The sequence below is a fragment of the Rhodamnia argentea genome, chromosome 6 (assembly GCF_020921035.1).
Source record: "Rhodamnia argentea isolate NSW1041297 chromosome 6, ASM2092103v1, whole genome shotgun sequence".
Classification (NCBI taxonomy): Eukaryota; Viridiplantae; Streptophyta; class Magnoliopsida; order Myrtales; family Myrtaceae; genus Rhodamnia; species Rhodamnia argentea.
In genome coordinates, this window is record NC_063155.1 from 24,702,618 (window position 1) to 24,720,088 (window position 17,471).

At 43.2% G+C, this 17,471-nt stretch overlaps 3 protein-coding genes across 6 annotated transcripts; 2 read left to right on the top strand and 1 right to left on the bottom strand.

Moving 5' to 3' along the window:
* The first annotated feature begins 2,883 nt into the window (after positions 1-2,883).
* Positions 2,884-5,781, top strand: LOC115749317 (very-long-chain 3-oxoacyl-CoA reductase 1). Its single transcript, XM_030686074.2, has 3 exons — positions 2,884-3,910; positions 4,063-4,132; positions 5,347-5,781. The coding sequence occupies exons 1-3, from the start codon at positions 3,273-3,275 to the stop codon at positions 5,599-5,601; spliced, it is 963 nt and encodes a 320-aa protein (XP_030541934.1). The 5' UTR covers positions 2,884-3,272; the 3' UTR covers positions 5,602-5,781.
* A 1,180-nt stretch (positions 5,782-6,961) lies between these two features.
* On the top strand, positions 6,962-14,437 carry LOC115749311. 4 transcript variants are annotated; one of them, XM_030686058.2, is made up of 12 exons: positions 6,962-7,223; positions 8,650-8,717; positions 8,805-9,555; positions 9,683-9,793; positions 9,878-10,426; positions 10,516-10,911; positions 11,005-11,397; positions 11,489-11,887; positions 11,977-12,375; positions 12,463-13,329; positions 13,490-13,538; positions 13,832-14,437. In XM_030686058.2, the coding sequence occupies exons 1-12, from the start codon at positions 7,124-7,126 to the stop codon at positions 13,980-13,982; spliced, it is 4,233 nt and encodes a 1,410-aa protein (XP_030541918.1). In that variant the 5' UTR covers positions 6,962-7,123; the 3' UTR covers positions 13,983-14,437. The 4 variants fall into 4 exon arrangements, with proteins under 4 accessions (XP_030541918.1, XP_030541919.1, XP_030541920.1 ...); XM_030686059.2 differs by having other exon boundaries at positions 8,805-9,549; XM_030686060.2 differs by lacking the exons at positions 11,489-11,887; positions 11,977-12,375.
* Positions 14,438-14,987: 550 nt separating this feature from the next.
* Positions 14,988-15,936, bottom strand: LOC115749320 (photosystem II core complex proteins psbY, chloroplastic). Its single transcript, XM_030686079.2, has one exon. The coding sequence runs from the start codon at positions 15,769-15,771 to the stop codon at positions 15,181-15,183; it is 591 nt and encodes a 196-aa protein (XP_030541939.1). The 5' UTR covers positions 15,772-15,936; the 3' UTR covers positions 14,988-15,180.
* Positions 15,937-17,471: the final 1,535 nt, after the last annotated feature.

Consider the following 17,471-nt stretch of genomic DNA (forward strand, 5'->3'; position numbering starts at 1 on the left):
ATCCAATTCTGGGAATGGCATTGCTTCTTGTCACATATTGATCACGCAAACCTTCTACCTCACAAAATGTCCACAGCGTATCGCGTGCATCTTGTTCTATGTCTCTGGGATAACAATAATCCGATCACCTTGACAAACAGCTGCAATAAAAAACAACTCATCAAACGAATGCTGTGGCTATCTTTCTCACCCTTCCTGTTCAGTTGTGCACGATCACATAGCTTGGCCCGCGTGTTTACTTTTCGATCATTGCATACTCCATTTCCCTTCCGAAGGAAGTTCTGGTTGTGTTGGAGCAGAAGCATCATAGTCTTGTCTCTGGAGGGCATACCTCCAGTGCCTAGGAGCATTATGTACTAGTCTTAAGCTATTGTAGTGATTGATTTTGTGTGAAGAGTTCATCTGAATCTGCCCGGTTGTACTCTGGAATGCTTCTGATTCCGAACCACATATGATGTCTGGTATTAACTCCATTTGTGTCCTTGAATGTCTGTGCTGGTGTGAAGCAGCTCACTGATGCTGCCGTAGTTGCGAAAGTGGCATTAGGATCACAAGAAGGCTATCTCCACTTGTGCCGTGCTTTCTGCAATCTGTGTCTGCCTCAATTGTGATGAAGGATAGTGCAAGTGGTAGTGCTTGGCTGGGGGCTGTAGAATTTGCGCTTTGTACAACTTGTTGCTCTTAAAGAATTGGGCCGGAATCAGGTTGGTTTGTTTTGTTGGCTAAAATAATTGGTATAAACCTACAAAATATAGTGGTCTCAACTGAGCGAATGAGAGTGCACACCATCATCTTCAAGGTAAGGGTTTGAGTCCTCAACCGGGAACCTGCCCGGTTCAGATAGATTTTGGACTCTATGTTCGATCTTAATAGGGAATTTCAATGCAATTCATTTTATGTAATTTTCTTTTTTTGTGGAGAGAGATAATTTGTATGAAGCGAGAGTGGATATGGAAGAAGATTTTCTCTCCTTTTGTTTGGACTAAAAGAGCGTAGGAAAACGGAAGTGAATGTCTAATTGAAATATGCACGAAAAAAGCGTCGTGGACTTTCCTTTTGTCCCAATCTACGTCGCTCTCCAGCTCAGACTCGCTGCCCTTGGTAGACGTTTGGGGTGAATGTGATTAAAAGATGTTGTAGCCAACGTGTTTGTCATATTTCCTGAGAAAAATAGATGAAAGTTTCGAGTTGGAATTGTCAGGGTCATTCCAGCATCTTACAGCCCTAGTGGCTCAAGAAAGACCCAACTTGGTGTTCCTCGTGGAAACTAAGAAAAAAAGAGAAGCGGTAGATAGAGTTAGAAGGCGGCTCCAGTTCCAGAACTCCATGACCACCGATCCGATTGGAATTGCGGGGGGACTTGTGGTTATGTGGGATGAGGAGGTGACGGTGGGAGTGGAGGATAGTTCACATGAGCTTATTGACATCACCTGTAAAGGTCCTATCAGTGGCACTCCAATGCGAATTACCTTCCCTCATGCCTCTGCCAACTATCAAGAGAGATTACACCCCTGGCAAAAGTTGCGGTCAATGCATAATGCCAATGGTCTACCTTGGCTTTGCACGGGGGACTTACAACGAGATTCTATATTATTGGGAGAAGGCCGGAAAGCGAGAGGTGGACCACTATAGATTATTGGCATTTCAAGAGATGCTGAATGACTGTTCTCTGATGGACATCGGAAGCAAAAGTTGTGGTTACACCTGGGTTAATAACAGAGATGGGGAAGCTCTAGTGAGGAAGAGGTCGGCTAGAGCGGTTTGTAATCTTGATTGGAGAGTGTCCTTTCCAAAAGCGGAAGCCTTTGCCTTGCCGGCTATAGGGTCCGACCATAGCCCTCTCTTACTCTCGTTGTTACCGACGGCTGCCAAAAGAAAGGCAGAATTTCGCTTTGAGGCGTCCTGGCTAGATGACCCCAATAGCAAAGCTGTTGTCAACGAGGTTTGGAATGATTAGAATAGCACTCAAGTGGACTTTGTGAGCAAATCGAGTAAGGTGGTTGGCGCGAAGGAGTAGGAAGAATTTTCCGACGCCCATCGCCAAATCGAGAATCTAAAGAGGAAGCTTGCAAAGCTTACAAACAGTCCTGAGGAAGAGGTGAGTAAGGAGGAGACCTGGCAAATTAAGGAGCAAATTGAAATACTTTGGAGACAGGAAGGGATGTATTGGAGTATAAGTTCCCGGATCAACTAGTTGGGGTGGGGTGATAGGAATACAAAGTACTTCCATGCCACTACAGTTCAGCAAAGACAACGTAATAGGATGTCTATTTTAAAGAGTATATGACCTCTTTTGGACCCGTGACCCTTCAGTGCTGAGACAACATATTGGCAAATCTTCTTCTGGCTAAATCCCAGTTATCGATGAAAGTTTTATTTGACCAAAAAAACAAAACTTTCCTTTATTTTTTTTTTTTGGTAAGGACAAAACTTTCCTTTTGTCTCCACTTTAGCCCCCATTCCAGATAGATCCATGCCTCGTCCCCCCCCAAAAAAAACAAAAAAGAAAATTATTGATTGACAAGAATCATATAAATTTTCTTCATAACAATCGTTAACTTATTCTCAATACAGTGATCTACAACAAGATTTTGTACGTAATTGTATCATCCATATCTCGCCTATGCTGTCGCCGAAAAAATGGTTCTCATGAGACAGCATTCACAAGAAAAACATGAGAAATGTATCCAATTTTGCAATTAACCAAAGATGATAGGCACTATTGCTATGACTGAAGGCCAAGCGAGGAGACTTCTTCCGTGCTCAGATTCTACAACCTATTAACCATCCTCGTCCAAACAAAATCGTAGGAAACTTGACCCAACAAGTTTTGTCCTTTTTATCTGATAACCAACAAGTTAAAAACGCCTCATGATACGGAATCGCACCCGATTCGACATGGGCCATTGACAGAAAGGAATTTTCTTCTTGCATGTGCCCCCATGGCGGCTGACGTTGTCGCCCATCTTCATTGATCAGTGACGCAAGTATTAATTGCAGTGGTTTGCAGCTCATCTACTTCACCCACCATATCAAACTCTCTCGTCTCTCAGCAGTCAATTCAGTCGCACGGCATCCGTTTCTCGCCCCCTAACTCTGCACTCGCTTGCCTAACCCTAACCCCTTCCTCTGTTTTCTCGCCCTCGTTCTCTGTTGGTGCAACCTTAACCAACATCACCGAAACCCTCGAGAATCGTTCAAGCTTCGCATATAAATGCCTCCCCCGATCAGAGCCCCCTAGATCCGCTCCCTCTTACTCTGAGCTTCGACAAATGGAGCTCTGTTTCTTGGATAAGCTAAAGAGCCAGCCTTCATGGGTCATCTTGCTCTTCACTCTCGGTTCAATCTCGATTTTCAAGTTCTCGCTCATTTTTCTCAACTGGGTCTACGTCAACTTCCTCAGGCCCGCCAAGAATCTGAAGAAGTACGGCTCGTGGGCGCTTATCACCGGGCCCACCGACGGCATCGGCAAGGGATTCGCTTTCCAGCTTGCTCGGAAGGGGATTAATCTGGTCCTCGTCGGCCGGAACCCCGATAAGCTGAAGGAAGTCTCCGACGCGATCCTGGCCAAGTACGGGAAGGTGCAGATCAAGACGGTGGTCGTCGATTTCGCCGGGGACCTCGACGCGGGCGTGGGGAGGATCAGCGAGACTATCGAGGGGTTGGACGTGGGGGTCCTGATCAACAATGTTGGTATGTCATATCCGTACGCGAGGTTCTTCCACGAGTTGGACGAGGAGCTGCTGAAAAACTTGATTAAGGTCAATGTGGAAGGGACCACCAAGGTCACTCAGGCTGTATTGGCTGGTATGATCAAGAGGAAGAAGGGAGCTATTGTCAATATTGGATCGGGGGCTGCGATTGTGATCCCTTCAGATCCACTCTACGCAGTTTATGCTGCCACGAAAGCGTAAGTTGTTCATCTCTGATGCTTTGTTTTGATTGGAATAGTAATTGCAGAGTAATGGTGGAAAGATGAAAGAAAAGTTGGTAGAATCGGATACTTGGTGTTCTTCTCTGATGCTGAGATGGAGTTTTTCCTTGTTTTTGGTTCAACTTCAGGTACATTGATCAGTTCTCCAGGTGTCTCTACGTTGAATATAAGAAGAACGGCATCGACGTGCAATGTCAGGTGTGATTACTGATATTTTCATTAAGTTCTGCTTGCCTTATGTTTTTTGTGTTCTTTTCTCTTCTTTCTAGATGTATAAAAAAGAAATTGGTTGGTCGGTGATTCTGAGATGGTTCTCTCAACTTATAGCTGCGAATGAATAGGATTGAGTTAGGTAGCTTTTGTAGTCTGTTCAATGTCTCACCTTTATGAGTAAGTTCAATAAACATGTAACTACCTTTTTTGAGGATTTGCTTTTTGATGCTGCCATTGTGTTCTCATTCGCTTAATCAACGCATGCTTAGGTGGCCATCCAGAAGGCTGATATAGGTCCATGATGTTATTCACAACTCCAGTAAATAACATGGTATAGCCTTGGTGCAAGAAGAGAAAAAAAGAAAAGATGCTATTGCTGTAGCCTGGTAGGATTGCCATGATCAATAAGTCTCTTCGATTATGACCTTTGTTTGTTTAGTGCACATATTGGCTGTCTGTCCACAGTGTCGGCAACTTTGCACTATAGTTTGACGCATTATGGCATGATGTGCCTTTTGAACTGGATGTAATTGTATTGGGTTCTGTTGAGTACGTGATGACTACAAGGACCACTACCTTGTTAAAGCTTTTCAATCTTCTAATGCTTCTTTCTGTTGAACTGCATAGCTTAATGCTGTCCTGGTTGTCTCCATTGCAGTTAAACTCTCTGGGTTGCCAAATCTGTTGCAAAGGATATTGAATCTGACTAGCTCGTAGGTTCTACTTGATCAAGAAATCAAACTTGTCATGGTGCCGTGTTGTGGCACGTTGAAACCTCTCCATCATTGACATGTGTTAAGATTGCTGATAAATTTGTGGATGTCTTAAACTTGAATTGTTGCACATGGTTTAAATCTACGAACTGTTTGACACCTGGGTACAGCATGAGGGTCTCTACATGTTGTAAAAGAGAAATCCTAAGAATCGACAACCGTTTGCTGGAATTATTGAAGTGTCCCATTGTTAAGAAGCATTAACATCAATAGTTTGGAGTCGCATTCCATTATTTGTCTTTTGCAAGCACATCCCTATATCTGACTCAGGGAGGCAGGTTGTTGGAACTCTTCAGACAAATGTTAGAGGTCATCACTGGTGTCTTTGAGAGTTCATCTTGACAGATTTGAACTCTCAGTTGTGTCATGCTTGTGTGCCGGATTCTCTGGTGCTCTACAGTTACCATTCTCTACTTTCGCATGCAGGTTCCACTGTACGTGGCCACCAAGATGGCGTCAATCAGGCGGTCGTCTTTCTTCGTACCGTCAGCTGAAGGCTATGCTCGGGCAGCTCTGCGGTGGATTGGCCATGAACCTCGATGCACCCCCTACTGGCCCCATTCCCTCCTCTGGGGTCTTGCTCGCTCGTTACCAGAGTCCATGATCGATTCGTGGCGGCTGCGATTTTGCCTCGCCATTAGGAAGAGGGGTCAGCTCAAGGACTCGAGGAAGAAGGAATAGTATGGGAATCCCTGGACTCCATGGCACGCATGCGGTTATGACTAGAGCTGTGCTTGTTCTATCTTTGAGATTTTCTTCTTTCCAAAGTGTATGCTCTTCGAAATTCATGCTTTATATGCTTGTTTTGTGTTGGTACGCTTTGATGGTTTAAAGTAGTCAAATACATTATTCTTGACATTATATCTTATCATTTACATCTCTCTCTAGACTAACAAAGATCAAGGATGAAAACATTTTGTCAGGAAAAGTTTGTCAGCAAGACTATTTATATTTTCAATTAGGCTCCGTTTGTTTCACTGAACACATTTTCTAAAAAATTACTTTTCATATTTTTCGGTGGTTGGATTGCTTAGAAAAATGAATTTATAGAAAGGGTTTTTCCTATCAAAGCTTAAATTTGGAAAAAAACAATTTCCTCTTTAAAATAGGAGAAATGATTTTTCAAAATATGATTAGGTATCGGCGCTTTAATTAGAAACTGTGCTTCAGCATGAAAATTCCAACGCTCGTTCTTGGGTGTCTTTGGCAACGTGGCTTGGCCCTCAGTGCTCGGGCCTGGGTCCATGTAGGCCTCGCTCGAGACTTGGCTGCCACGCCTTGGTCCATCAAGCCTAGGACACCAGTGCCTGTCCTCGGAATGTAAGGCTAGTACTATCGAGGCCAAGCTCTGGTCTTCGTCGCCCGAGCTCGAGTCCATCAAGGCCTAAATTAAAAAAAAAAATTAGCATTTTAAATAGCATTTTATTTATTTATGTATTTCATTATTTTTTTTCTTTCTTCCTTTGTCGGTTGCCGGTAGTTAGGCCATAGGCGCGGACTAGCGAGAGCCCACCTTATCGGATCTTGGTGAGCTAGAGCCTTGCCCAAGGCTGTCGAGGCTCGAGCTCGCCATATTGCCCGTGGCTTATTGCTGGATGTCATTGTTGCCATAAGAAGAAAAAACAAAAACAAAAACAAAAAAACAAAAAAATCGACATGAGTGCGGTGTGTCATGTAGGACAGCCGCCATTAACTTAAGCAATTTCCGACTAAATCAACTTAGCAATTTCTAACTAAATAAGATTTTCCTTACAAAATAACGGAAAATATTTTCAATTCATTTTCAAGTCACAATCAATTACCGAATAAAGCGGTTATTTTCCCGAAAAATAACTTCCCCGAACAATATTTTTCAAAAATTTTTTCGTAAAATAAACGAAGGTCGAGTGAATTGTGAATTTCAAATCCACGCAGCACGTATTTATGCAAGTCATTTGAAGTTCAAGAGAAACATTTCTCATAATTCCACAAAAAAAACTTATTTTATTCTAGCCGAAGTGTCAAAAATACTTTATTACTTATCAAAAAGGGGTCCTCTCCATGGTCTGAACTCAGCGGTTCGCGGCAAGGGGAAAAAAACCCTACTTTAAACCCTGTCGAGCGACAGAGGCTTGGTTCAGGCTTGGGATCCGTGGATGTCGTTACTATCAGCATCGACGTCGTCATCATCTCCAAGTGTTATTGTCGAGTGAGTCGCTCGACGATGGAGGGTCCGATTCCGAGAGCGGTTTTCATCGACACCAGCCTTGGTACTCACCTGGCGATGCTCATCTCCGACACCGACACTGTTTCCGACCTCAAAAGTAACTCGGATTCTCTTCTTTCTTTGTATTTTTCGTTTGCATTTGCACGGTGTCTGCCATGTTTGCTTATATTTGATGGGTTGCGGGGTTGATTTTGGAGTGACGAGGATGTTGGAGTGCCTATCAGGAGTGACGTTGCATCGACTACCGTTTCCGACCTCAAAAGTAACTCGGATTCTCTTCTTTCTTTGTATTTTTCGTTTGCATTTGCGCGGTGTCTGTCATGTTTGCTTATATTTGATGGGTTGCGGGGTTGATTTTGGAGTGACGCGGAATGTGGGGGACTTGCTGATCGAACATGATGGGTGACGGGTTTGTAGATGGAGGAGGTTGGAGTGCCTATGGTGTTGCATCGGACTTAGGCTTCCTTTGCATTGACTTGGTTTCCTTTGTATGTTGGAGCGTCTAAGCTTAGCCGGATGCTTTTGTATTCTTCATTCTTTTTGGTGGGAGAGGACAAGAAGGCATTGGATTACAACCATTGATCTATATTTGATCCGATGGTTAAAATTGCATCTCCCATCTACCTAACCAGATAATAAATAGGAAGCTTTTAGAGAGAGGGACAATTACAGTATCGTCCGCCCTTGAGAATATTCTAGAGAGTCCTAGAGAACCCTAGGGAAAACCCTAGTCCGCCCATACATGTAACATATCAAGTTTTGGGATACCTCTTGGCTATATGATCAACTGGTCGCCCCATAAAAACCTCAGCCCGTCACTTATGCCTGTGTGTCTGTGCTTTACAAGGCTTTTGATGCGAGAATCTTCAACCGATTTGGAAATAAGTTTGGATGAGCTCTTTTCAATTGTTTTAGGGGAAGATAGTGGTAAAGCTGTCCTTTTCTTATTTGAGATGTCAGGCTTTGAATACTTGAGATGTTAAATTTTTTAACTGTTTTCACTGAATTGTATTTGGAAATAGGAGAACTCGTGAATGACCAAATGCTGTAGGATGCATGCAATGATCAGTTTCTGCTGCCAAAGTTTGTCAGAGCAGGTGTATAATTGGCTATTTAGGCTTCGATCAAGCTGCTTTTATTTGGGGAGGGGACAGTGGGTGTGTTTTGCTAACTTGAGTCTTTTGTTTAGCTAGGTCCTCTCTGCAAATATAGGCAGGAAGACATCTTTCTTTGAGAACGTCAAACTTGTTGTTTGCATGTTTGTTCTTGTTGTTTCCACCTTCATCACATTTTCTTGCAGTCTTAATCAATTTGCATTATCTTGGTTCACAAATATTGTAGTTCTGGCTGTACACATGAGTTCAGACAATCATCTTGTGCAATTTATAAATGGTTTTCCTGACAAGGTTCATCATTTTCCAGTTTCTTTTTCAACTAATGCTTGGTTCGTTTTGACTCCTAATTAAAATAAGTGTTGGTATAGTCTTAATCAGTGAATGACAGCTAATGGTCTGAATTCACAGGGAAAATAAAGGTTGAACACAAAGCATGCTTCCCAACCTTGGGGGAGATACATGTTAACGCTGTAAAGGTATGTGTACAAAGGATGGACCATGGCCTTGGTTTTTATTTTACTTTTCTTCCATTTAAAGTTTACGAGCTTTCATTAATCTGACAGGTTAAGCGCAAAGGAGACTTTTATCATCTAGCCGATTCCATGCATGTGAGAAGTGCATTCAATGGGGTTAAAAAGAATTGGTTTGTTTCAGTTGATGCTTCCATTTTGAGTGTCTATTCTGATGGACGAAACAGGCTCAATCCTAGCTCCAGCGACCAACCTGTTCTCCTTGCAATCACTAGTAAACCTTCCAGTGATCAACTTGATACTACACCTGATGACCAGCCTGAAACTGTGCCCAAAAGGCTGTCCAGGTTTGAGGTTTCAGCAACACCAAAGGCTGGTAGCTACCAAAATGTTGACAAGGTTGTTCCTGTCATCGCTTCAGAAAATTTGGTGGTTGAACAAAATGACGTTATTGATTGTTCGAACGTAAATAGAATGACCCCTCTGCCCTCTCTATGGATGAAGCAGAACACTGAAATTTCTACATCTATTCCATTATCTACCGAACCTTTGGACGTTTGTGACTCATTCACAACTGGTTCAAGAAATAAGAAGAGGGAAAAAAACGAGAAAAAGTCAAAGGCGTGCAATCTAGAAGATTTGAGTCACCCTTCTTCTAGGAAAGCCATCAGGAATGAGATGGAAGTGCAGAAGGAAAGTTTGGTCTTTGATCGCAATGATCTCATTGGAGAACCTGAAAATATCATGGCTCCCAATCAAAGCATTCAAAGCCCGAAAACTTCTGAACCTCAACAGGCCTCTTTTAAAGAAAAGCCTTTAGAACTTGTTCAAGAAAAGGGTAAGAATATACTTTCTCGACTGGGTTAATAGAGTCGCTGCCTTTCTACATAATTTTTCAGCAATTTAAATACCAGCCATAAGTTAAAGTCACAATAGTCCATGTTCTCACTACTTGCTATTTCATCTTGTAGATATTGAGATGCATGATGTCAATTCCCATAAACAGTATAGTGGAGATGGTGCAGGAGATGGTGTCCACAGTTGTTCACTTGTAGTCAGAGAGCCGGACCACTCGAAAAAAGGTACTAAGCATTCTATGGCTGAGTATGGCTTAGTACCTTTTATCTTAATGATGGTTTTTCTAGTATTAAGTTGGTTATGCACAGAATTTGGCCAGAATAAAGTCACTGGGGGCATTGAGAAGGCTATTCTCACTGGTGAATCAGTAGCTGCTTCTAAAATTGAGGAACTCAAAGCATTGCCGAAGAAAAGAAAGAAGTCTAAAAGATTAAAGGAGTCGGATGGGGGAAAGAGCATCAATTCTTTTACCGAGCACATTGAAAGCTCTTTAATTGGAAGATCTTTAGCTGACCTTCAAAAAGTTTCTGAAGGTGATGAATCCCGAAATAAACTTGAGAACCAAGAAAACTTCTTGTCTCAAGCGAGGGGAGAAGAAACAATGGTGATGGCTGCTGCAGAGCCTCTTGATATGCATGGGACTAAGGTGGAATCTTCTCAACAAGTTATTGAGAAGAATATGGATATTGAGAGCATTGAAGAGAAGACAAAGAAGAAAAGCAAGAAATCACGAAGATCAACTGTGGAGAATCTACCCGGTGTGGAGATGAAAGATCCAAACTTGGATGTTAATGATCCAATATTGACGAGTGCAACTGGGAATGAGACTACTACCAGTCACAGGAGGCCTGTGAAAGGTATTGATCTTAATCCCAATAAAATTGCCAATGTTGCTGTCAATCCTGTGTGCATGCTTTCTAATTCCGTGAATTCCTCTCTTCTCCAGCTTCATCACATGCATCTGAAGGAAATAGCGGAGGCGACCCTCCTCAATCGACTAAGAATGTGGATCTCCCTAGTAATGACCATCTAGATAAAGGAGAAAACTTGTCTGAAGCTAGGGGAGGAGAAACAATAGTGAAGCTTGCTGCTCCAGGGCATCTTGATGTGCATAGGAGTAAGGCGGAATCCTCACAACAAATCATCGAGAAAGAAGCGAAAACTGATAGCATTGGAGAGAAGACAAAGAAGAAAAGAAAGAAATCACGAAGATCAACTGGGGAGAATCTACCCCTTGTGGAAATGAAAGATCCAAACTCTGATGCTTTTGAACTAACACCGATGAGTACCACTTTGAATGACACTACTAGTGAGCATGCCAGTTATAAGAAGTCCATGAAAGGTATTAATGTTAAACCCGAAAAAGTGTGGCCCTTGTTGTTGTTGATCCTGTAAACACTCTTTCTAATCCAGTGAATTCTTTTCTCTTCTCCAGCTCCATTACATACATCTGAAGGAAATAAAAAGGGTGGCCCTCCTCAATCAATCAGTAATGTGGATCCCCTGAGTGGTGACCGTCTAGATAAAGGAGAAACCAACTTGTCTCAAGCAAGGGGAGCAGAAACGATAGTGAGGGCTGTAGAGCCTCTTGATGTGGATGGCACAAAGGTGGAATCCTCACAACAAATTATCGAGAAAGAATTGAACTTTGATTGCACTGAAGAGAAGACAAAGAAGAAAAAAAGGAAATCACGAAGATCAACTAGGGAGAATCTACCCCGTATGGAGATGAAAGATCCATACTCTGATGCTTTTGAACCAACAACAATGACTACTACTCTAAATGACGCAAGTTATGAGCATACCAGGTACATGAAGCCCATGAAAGGTATTAATGTTAAAATTGAGAAAGTTGCCCTTGTTGCTGTCAATCCTGTATATGTTATTTCTAATTCAGAGAATCCTTCTCTCTTCTACAGCTCCATCACATACATCTGAAGGCAACAAGGAGGGTGGCCCTCCTCAATCAATCACTGAGGTGGATCTCCCAAGTGGTGACCATCTAGATAAAGGAGAAAACAACTTGTCTCAAGCCAGGGGAGGAGAAATGATAGTGAGGGCTACTACTGTAGAGCCTCTTGATGTGCACGGAACTAAGGCGGAATCCTCACAAAAAATCATTGAGAAGGTAAATTTTGAAAATGCTGAAGAGAAAAAGACAAAGAAGAAAAGAAAGAAATCAGGAAGATCAACTGTGGAGAATCTACCCAGTGTAGAAATGGAAGATCCAAAGTCCAGCACTATTGATCCACTGCCCATTAGTGCGACCGTGGATAAGACTGCTAATGGGCATACCAGTTACCTGAAGCCCATGGAAGGTATTTAATTGGTTTCCTGGGAAAATTGTCGTGGTTGCTGTTATCCCTCTTTACACTTTCTGATTCAGGGAATATTCTTTCCCCTCCAGCTCCATCACATACATTTGAAGGTAATAACGAGGGTGACCCCGCTCAATTGATTGTGAATGTGGATCTCCCTAGTGGTGATCATCTAGCTAAAGGAGAAAACAACTTGTCTCAAACAAGGGGAGGAGAAACAATGGTGAGGGATGCTGCTGCAGAGCCTCTTGATGTGTATGGGTCTAAGGCAGAATCCTTAGAAGAAATCATTGACAAAGAAATGAACATTGAAACTTTTGAAGAGAATACACATAAGAAAAGAAAAAAATCGCGAAGATCAACTGTGGAGAATCTACCCAGTGTAGATATGGAAGATCCACACTCTGATGCTAATGATCCACTTCCCATTAGTGCGACTGTGAATGAGACTGATAATGGGCATTCCAATCACATGAAGGCTATGAACGGTACTAATTTGAATCAGGAGAAAATTGTCTTTGTTGCTTATCCTCTTTACACTTCATCTAATCGCCGGAATCTTCTTTTTTCTCCAGCTCCATCACATACAATTGAAGGAAATAGTGAGGACGACCCTCCTCAATCGATTAGGGATGTGGATCTACTCCCTAGTGGTGACCATCTAGGCGGAGTGAACAATCATTCGAAGGCGGTCAATGAAAGGGACACGATCAATTTCGGTGATTATTTTGTACCAAGGCAACTCCAGCAAGAAGCCCTGGCTCCTAACAATTCTGTTGTTCATGGAGGGACAAAAGAAAATGGAGTAACTAAAAAGGTTAAAGGCAAAAGAACAAAGAAAGCTGACACAACTGTTGATGGCAGCTCCTCTTGGTTGCAGAGTTCAGTTATGTCAAATGGACCACAAGATGGACAAAAATCTCCTACCGGTAACTCCTACTCCATCCAACTTCAAGAATCACTAGCTAATGACAAGAATGGGAAGGAGCCTCCTGTAGGTCCTGGAAGTACAGACCTCACTTTGTTGTCTTCGAAATCGGATAAGTTTAAGATTATAGCTGAAGAAGCTCCCGGGGCCAAAGTCATTGTTGCTACTCCTAATCTAGAGAAAGACAGTGAAGCATCAGCTGCATCAGGCTCTGACATGAAAAGAACCAAGAATGTTAAAGCAGGCAACAATAGGCGCTCAGAAGTAGACCGCTATCGTCTGGCTGTTAGGAAATCTTCTCACCAGCATACTGGGGAAGTTGTTGGTACCTCTGAAAGGAAGAAAAGCTTGCTCGCAACATCAGTCGCGATTTTCAAGGATGAAAGCAGTGGGAGTTCTGCAGAAGCTGAGGGAATTGAGGGTTCTTATTCTAGCACCAGGACACCATCAGATACATTGTTGTCTGGCTACTCGGATGGCGACAGTAATGCAAATCTGAACTCACCTAGGGATGGTATATTCCTAATGTCTATTGGCCCGGGAATTAGTTGTGCCTGCCATGTTAAATGAAGTCTACTAGCTGATGAGTTCCATTTATCGTAATCTCTCGTTGGCTGACCGCTATCTGGAACTAGTAATAGCTAAAGTTTTTCCTTTTGTGAAATTTGCCTCAGGGAACCTTTCAAGAAAATATGATGGTGGGAGTAGCATGAAGAAATCACAGTAAGTATATGCAATTGATCCATGTCATGGCCTTTCTTGCTTTTAGAAGAAGATATAAAAAACATACGAGATAGCTTGCTGTTTCAAATTGTCCTTGCGGATGCTTTAAATGTGTTTTGCATTTTGTTATTGAGCAATTTCACAGTTTTATATATTCAATGTATGGTGAGCATGTGCTTAGATTCTTCTTCCATCTCATTAGCGCATGGCAAGTAATGTCACTGAACAAGATCGCACCTCCCTATTTCCCGATATGGCTTCCTTACAGCATTCTCTTGCTCTTCTTGCAATAGGTCCTCAGACAGAAAGGATCTAACCCTCGACAGGATCCTCAGGAGTTCAAGCAGGTACAAGAAGGCCAAGCTAGTTGCTTCTCAATCGCAGCTTGAAGACTCTGAAAGCCAACCACTTGAATTTGTGCCTGATAGTCAAGCCATCTCATAGTTAGGTCTGTGCGATGCAACAGGTATAGAAGGAAGACCTCAAGGAGGTTGATTTGGAGGATCAGCCCCGCATTAGAACCTCCTCAAATTTTGACATTTGTGCTTTTTATTGAGGTTATTGTCACACCCTATTCTCTACTTTCTGCTACTTCTCAATGCTCCGTAAATTAGCTTAGAATGCATTTTGCTGGAAAAGAGGGTAATCATCGTCAACAAAGCTCTGTCCAGAAGCTGACTCTTTTGGAGTCATTTTGTCTGCTTCGGCCGGTGGTTGAAGAAATTTTCCTCCGGTGCAATCACCGCCTATGCACTCCCCATTTTCCTGAATTCGGGATAGATGACTGATTAACCGAGTTTGATAAGTTGGTAGTGTGTGGCGTTAATACACTGATGTCAAAGGTCCGATTGAAGTTCTCTTTTGCCGTTAATTGCTTCTGATTATGTTGTTGGTCTTTACAGGCTCCATGTGCTGTCTATTCCTCTGTTGTCTTTATAATTTTCTTCGGGTTTATCATTTGGTATACATATGAGAATCTTCCATAGAATAATACCTCAACTAGGATCTTCCAAGGAGCCGATGGACATCGAATCTGCGGCGTGTTGCACTCATTCCACTTCCATTCCTTTTTGTTTTTTTAATTTCAGTCTTGCATAGCCAGACTGACTCACCAGTAACCGAGCAGTAGGAACGGGTCCTTGTTTATGGGCTAATGGCATTAATCTGCACTTGATATTACATCAAACCTTATTTCTTGTGATGTGAAAGAATATCATCTCTGCGTCGACTTCATTTCTTTGTGATCTAAACATTGCAAGAAGCTCTGAATTAGCGCGACCCTTGATTTTCACCACTTCATCGACCTAGTCGAGTGAAAATTTCCGTCTTAGAGTCACTCTAATGGACTCTCTATTACATTCACAGGCCAAAGATGCAAACTTGACCTAAGATTACACTCTGTTGATGCCGGAGAGCATGAGAAAGTGAGGATGAAAAGAGGACGTCTACGGGAGAAAGTATTGTACATAAGTAGTGTTAATGGCCATATTTTTACATCTTCCGGAACATGAACCGCGACAGAGATTCTAAAAAATGAGACAAGAAAATTCCATTAACGGAAAGTGCAGGTACATGTTACATGTATAAGTGCCGCTACACTTCCTCAGAAACCCAAGTCTTTTCTAACTTCATTTTGTCTTTTTCACTGAGATCTCATCCTGTTGATCTGGTTCAAAGCCGGTTGCAAGATATTGTAAAGCACCCACAAGATGGCCGGAGCCACCACAAACAGCAAGAGCTGCCCTCTGCTGTCGCTTCCTGAGGCCTCGGCGATCGCCGCCAGCTCGGCGGCCGACGCCTCCTGGGCCGGTCCGAGCCCGTACCCGGCGAGCCCGCCGAGCCCGAGCCCGATGATCACCCCTTTGGAGCTCCTCATCCGGTTGATCTGGTTCAGCGCCGGTTGGAGGATGTTGAAGAGGACCCAAGCGACGGCCGGGATGATGGGCAGCAGCAGCGCGAGCCCGCGGTTGTCGCCCTCGGCCAGCTCGGCGATCTGCTGGGCCGCGAAGGCCGGGTCGGCGTGGCCGAGCGTGGAGAAGACGGCCCCGGCGATGGCGGAGCCGGCCAGGGTTTGGGCCGGCTTGGAGGAGGCGGAGAGGAGGCCCGCGGGGAGGTTGAGGAAGGTGGGCTTGTTGACGGAGGGCTTTGCGGGGTTGAGCTTGGGCAGCGAGGAGGAGCTGGTAGCCAAGCACTTGGCGTTGAGCATGGCCATGGTGGACACCGTCGCCGCCATTGGTGGAGGTTGCTTTGAGCTTGAGCTGAAGATCTCTGCGTCTATCTCTTCTGGTGGTGCGTAATGGAGGAGTTGATGGTGATGAGATTGGGAAGTAAAGACAGAAACGGGTGGTGGTTGCCAAGTAAGACATGAAGTGGCCAATGGGATCGTCCCTTTTGGATTCGAGGCTTATCCGGAGACTCTGAACGGAGCGGAGCGGATTCGAGCCTTACATTGGATGGCCCGCTTGGGTCTTTTTTCTTATCCCTTCCTCCTTGTGTTCAAGATATGATGGTCATGTGGTCTTCTTAAGGTGCTACTACGGCGTTTTCTCCTTGGAGCGTTCATGGAGTTCCATGCCATACCATATTTAAGAGTAGTCTCTTGCTTGGACATCATTCATTGTCCAGGCAGATGTTGTGATGCTACCAAGTTGTCACGTAAATCCATGATGCTAACTGTGATAGCAAGGCGTAAGATACGGTGAGGTCAACTGCTTTGTTGCCGTTTTCACTGGCCTACGATGCACAAGACTAGGCACGCTGATAACCAAGTCGCTCGTCACGATCAATGGGTGCAAGTGCGCAGCAATTAGTGATGCCATCCATTGGGGTCGATGATGGAGTGAGCGAAATTGTACATGATCAATGGACGAATTCGGCGAGCTCAGACTACAATTCCCCCCGCGCCCCCCCCCTCCCCGGGCACCTCAAACCGAATACTCTATACATACGTCAAGGCGGCGGGTGGAGTCGAGTCATAAACGAGCTGATCCGAATAGGCTCTTTTAATCCGTTTATGATTCATTTATTAGAATGCAAACCTAGTAACTCGCACAGGGTCCGACTCATACCCAACACATGCAACACTCATATTCCTAAAATACTTTTATATGTAATCTAATCTAAGAGTACTCATACCTAAAACGAGGTGAGAGCTGTTTATATCCTATTTTGACAAGTCTACTTGACACCGCATCTTCATAACCCCGTGATATGGGCCGATTGAAGACCAGCTTCTTTAGCACTTTCAGGCCCATTAGCTCTCCCCCGAATAAGATCTTTCCAACAAGGAGAGGCCCATGGGCCGAAAATCAAGAAGAGCTCGATAAACTAATAGGCCGTTCGGCCTATGCCACCCTTACAGATTTTCCTCTCAACGCCAAAGGTGCATATTTCTCGAGGACTTGATTTGTTTGACATCCTATAAAACTTCGTTTATTCAATTTAACATAGAAGTTAGAAAAGCGTTTAAAACAGAAATTAAATGAAGGCCATAGCAAATTTCGCCTGAGAGAAGCAGAATCATAAAATAAGTATGTACTGTGATTAATTTTCTTTCTTTCTTTTTTATTAAGAGTATTAAAAGGATTATGGGTAAGGAGTTACGTTATTTTAAATTCGATGTTGTGTTGGTTATTAAAGCTCGTTTATTCAATTTAACATAGAAGTTAGAAAAGCATTTAAAACAATAACTAAATGAAGGCCATCACAAATTTCGTCCGAGAGAAACAGAATCACAAAATAAGTATGTGATGTGATTAATTTCCTTTCTTTTTTCTTAAGAATATTAAAAGGATGATGGGTAAAATAAGTTATGTTATTTTAAAGTCGATGTTATGTTGGATATTAAAGCAGCAGAGGAATCGAGGTTGTGCAAAGTGCTATTAAGTATTAATTATACATCCGAAGAATACATGCTTGAAAACTGGAGCACCT

What these genes read in the sequence shown, in the direction of transcription:
- LOC115749317 (XM_030686074.2), top strand. Translation starts at nt 3,273, where the DNA reads ATGGAGCTCTGTTTCTTGGATAAGCTAAAGAGCCAGCCTTCATGGGTC. An exon ending in GTTTATGCTGCCACGAAAGC is followed by an intron (nt 3,911 to 4,062) that starts GTAAGTTGTTCA and finishes GTTCAACTTCAG; the next exon opens with GTACATTGATCAGTTCTCCA. An exon ending in GCATCGACGTGCAATGTCAG is followed by an intron (nt 4,133 to 5,346) that starts GTGTGATTACTG and finishes TTTCGCATGCAG; the next exon opens with GTTCCACTGTACGTGGCCAC.
- LOC115749311 (XM_030686058.2), top strand. Translation starts at nt 7,124, where the DNA reads ATGGAGGGTCCGATTCCGAGAGCGGTTTTCATCGACACCAGCCTTGGT. An exon ending in CACTGTTTCCGACCTCAAAA is followed by an intron (nt 7,224 to 8,649) that starts GTAACTCGGATT and finishes CTGAATTCACAG; the next exon opens with GGAAAATAAAGGTTGAACAC. An exon ending in TTACCTGAAGCCCATGGAAG is followed by an intron (nt 11,888 to 11,976) that starts GTATTTAATTGG and finishes TTTCCCCTCCAG; the next exon opens with CTCCATCACATACATTTGAA.
- LOC115749320 (XM_030686079.2), bottom strand. Translation starts at nt 15,771, where the DNA reads ATGGCGGCGACGGTGTCCACCATGGCCATGCTCAACGCCAAGTGCTTG.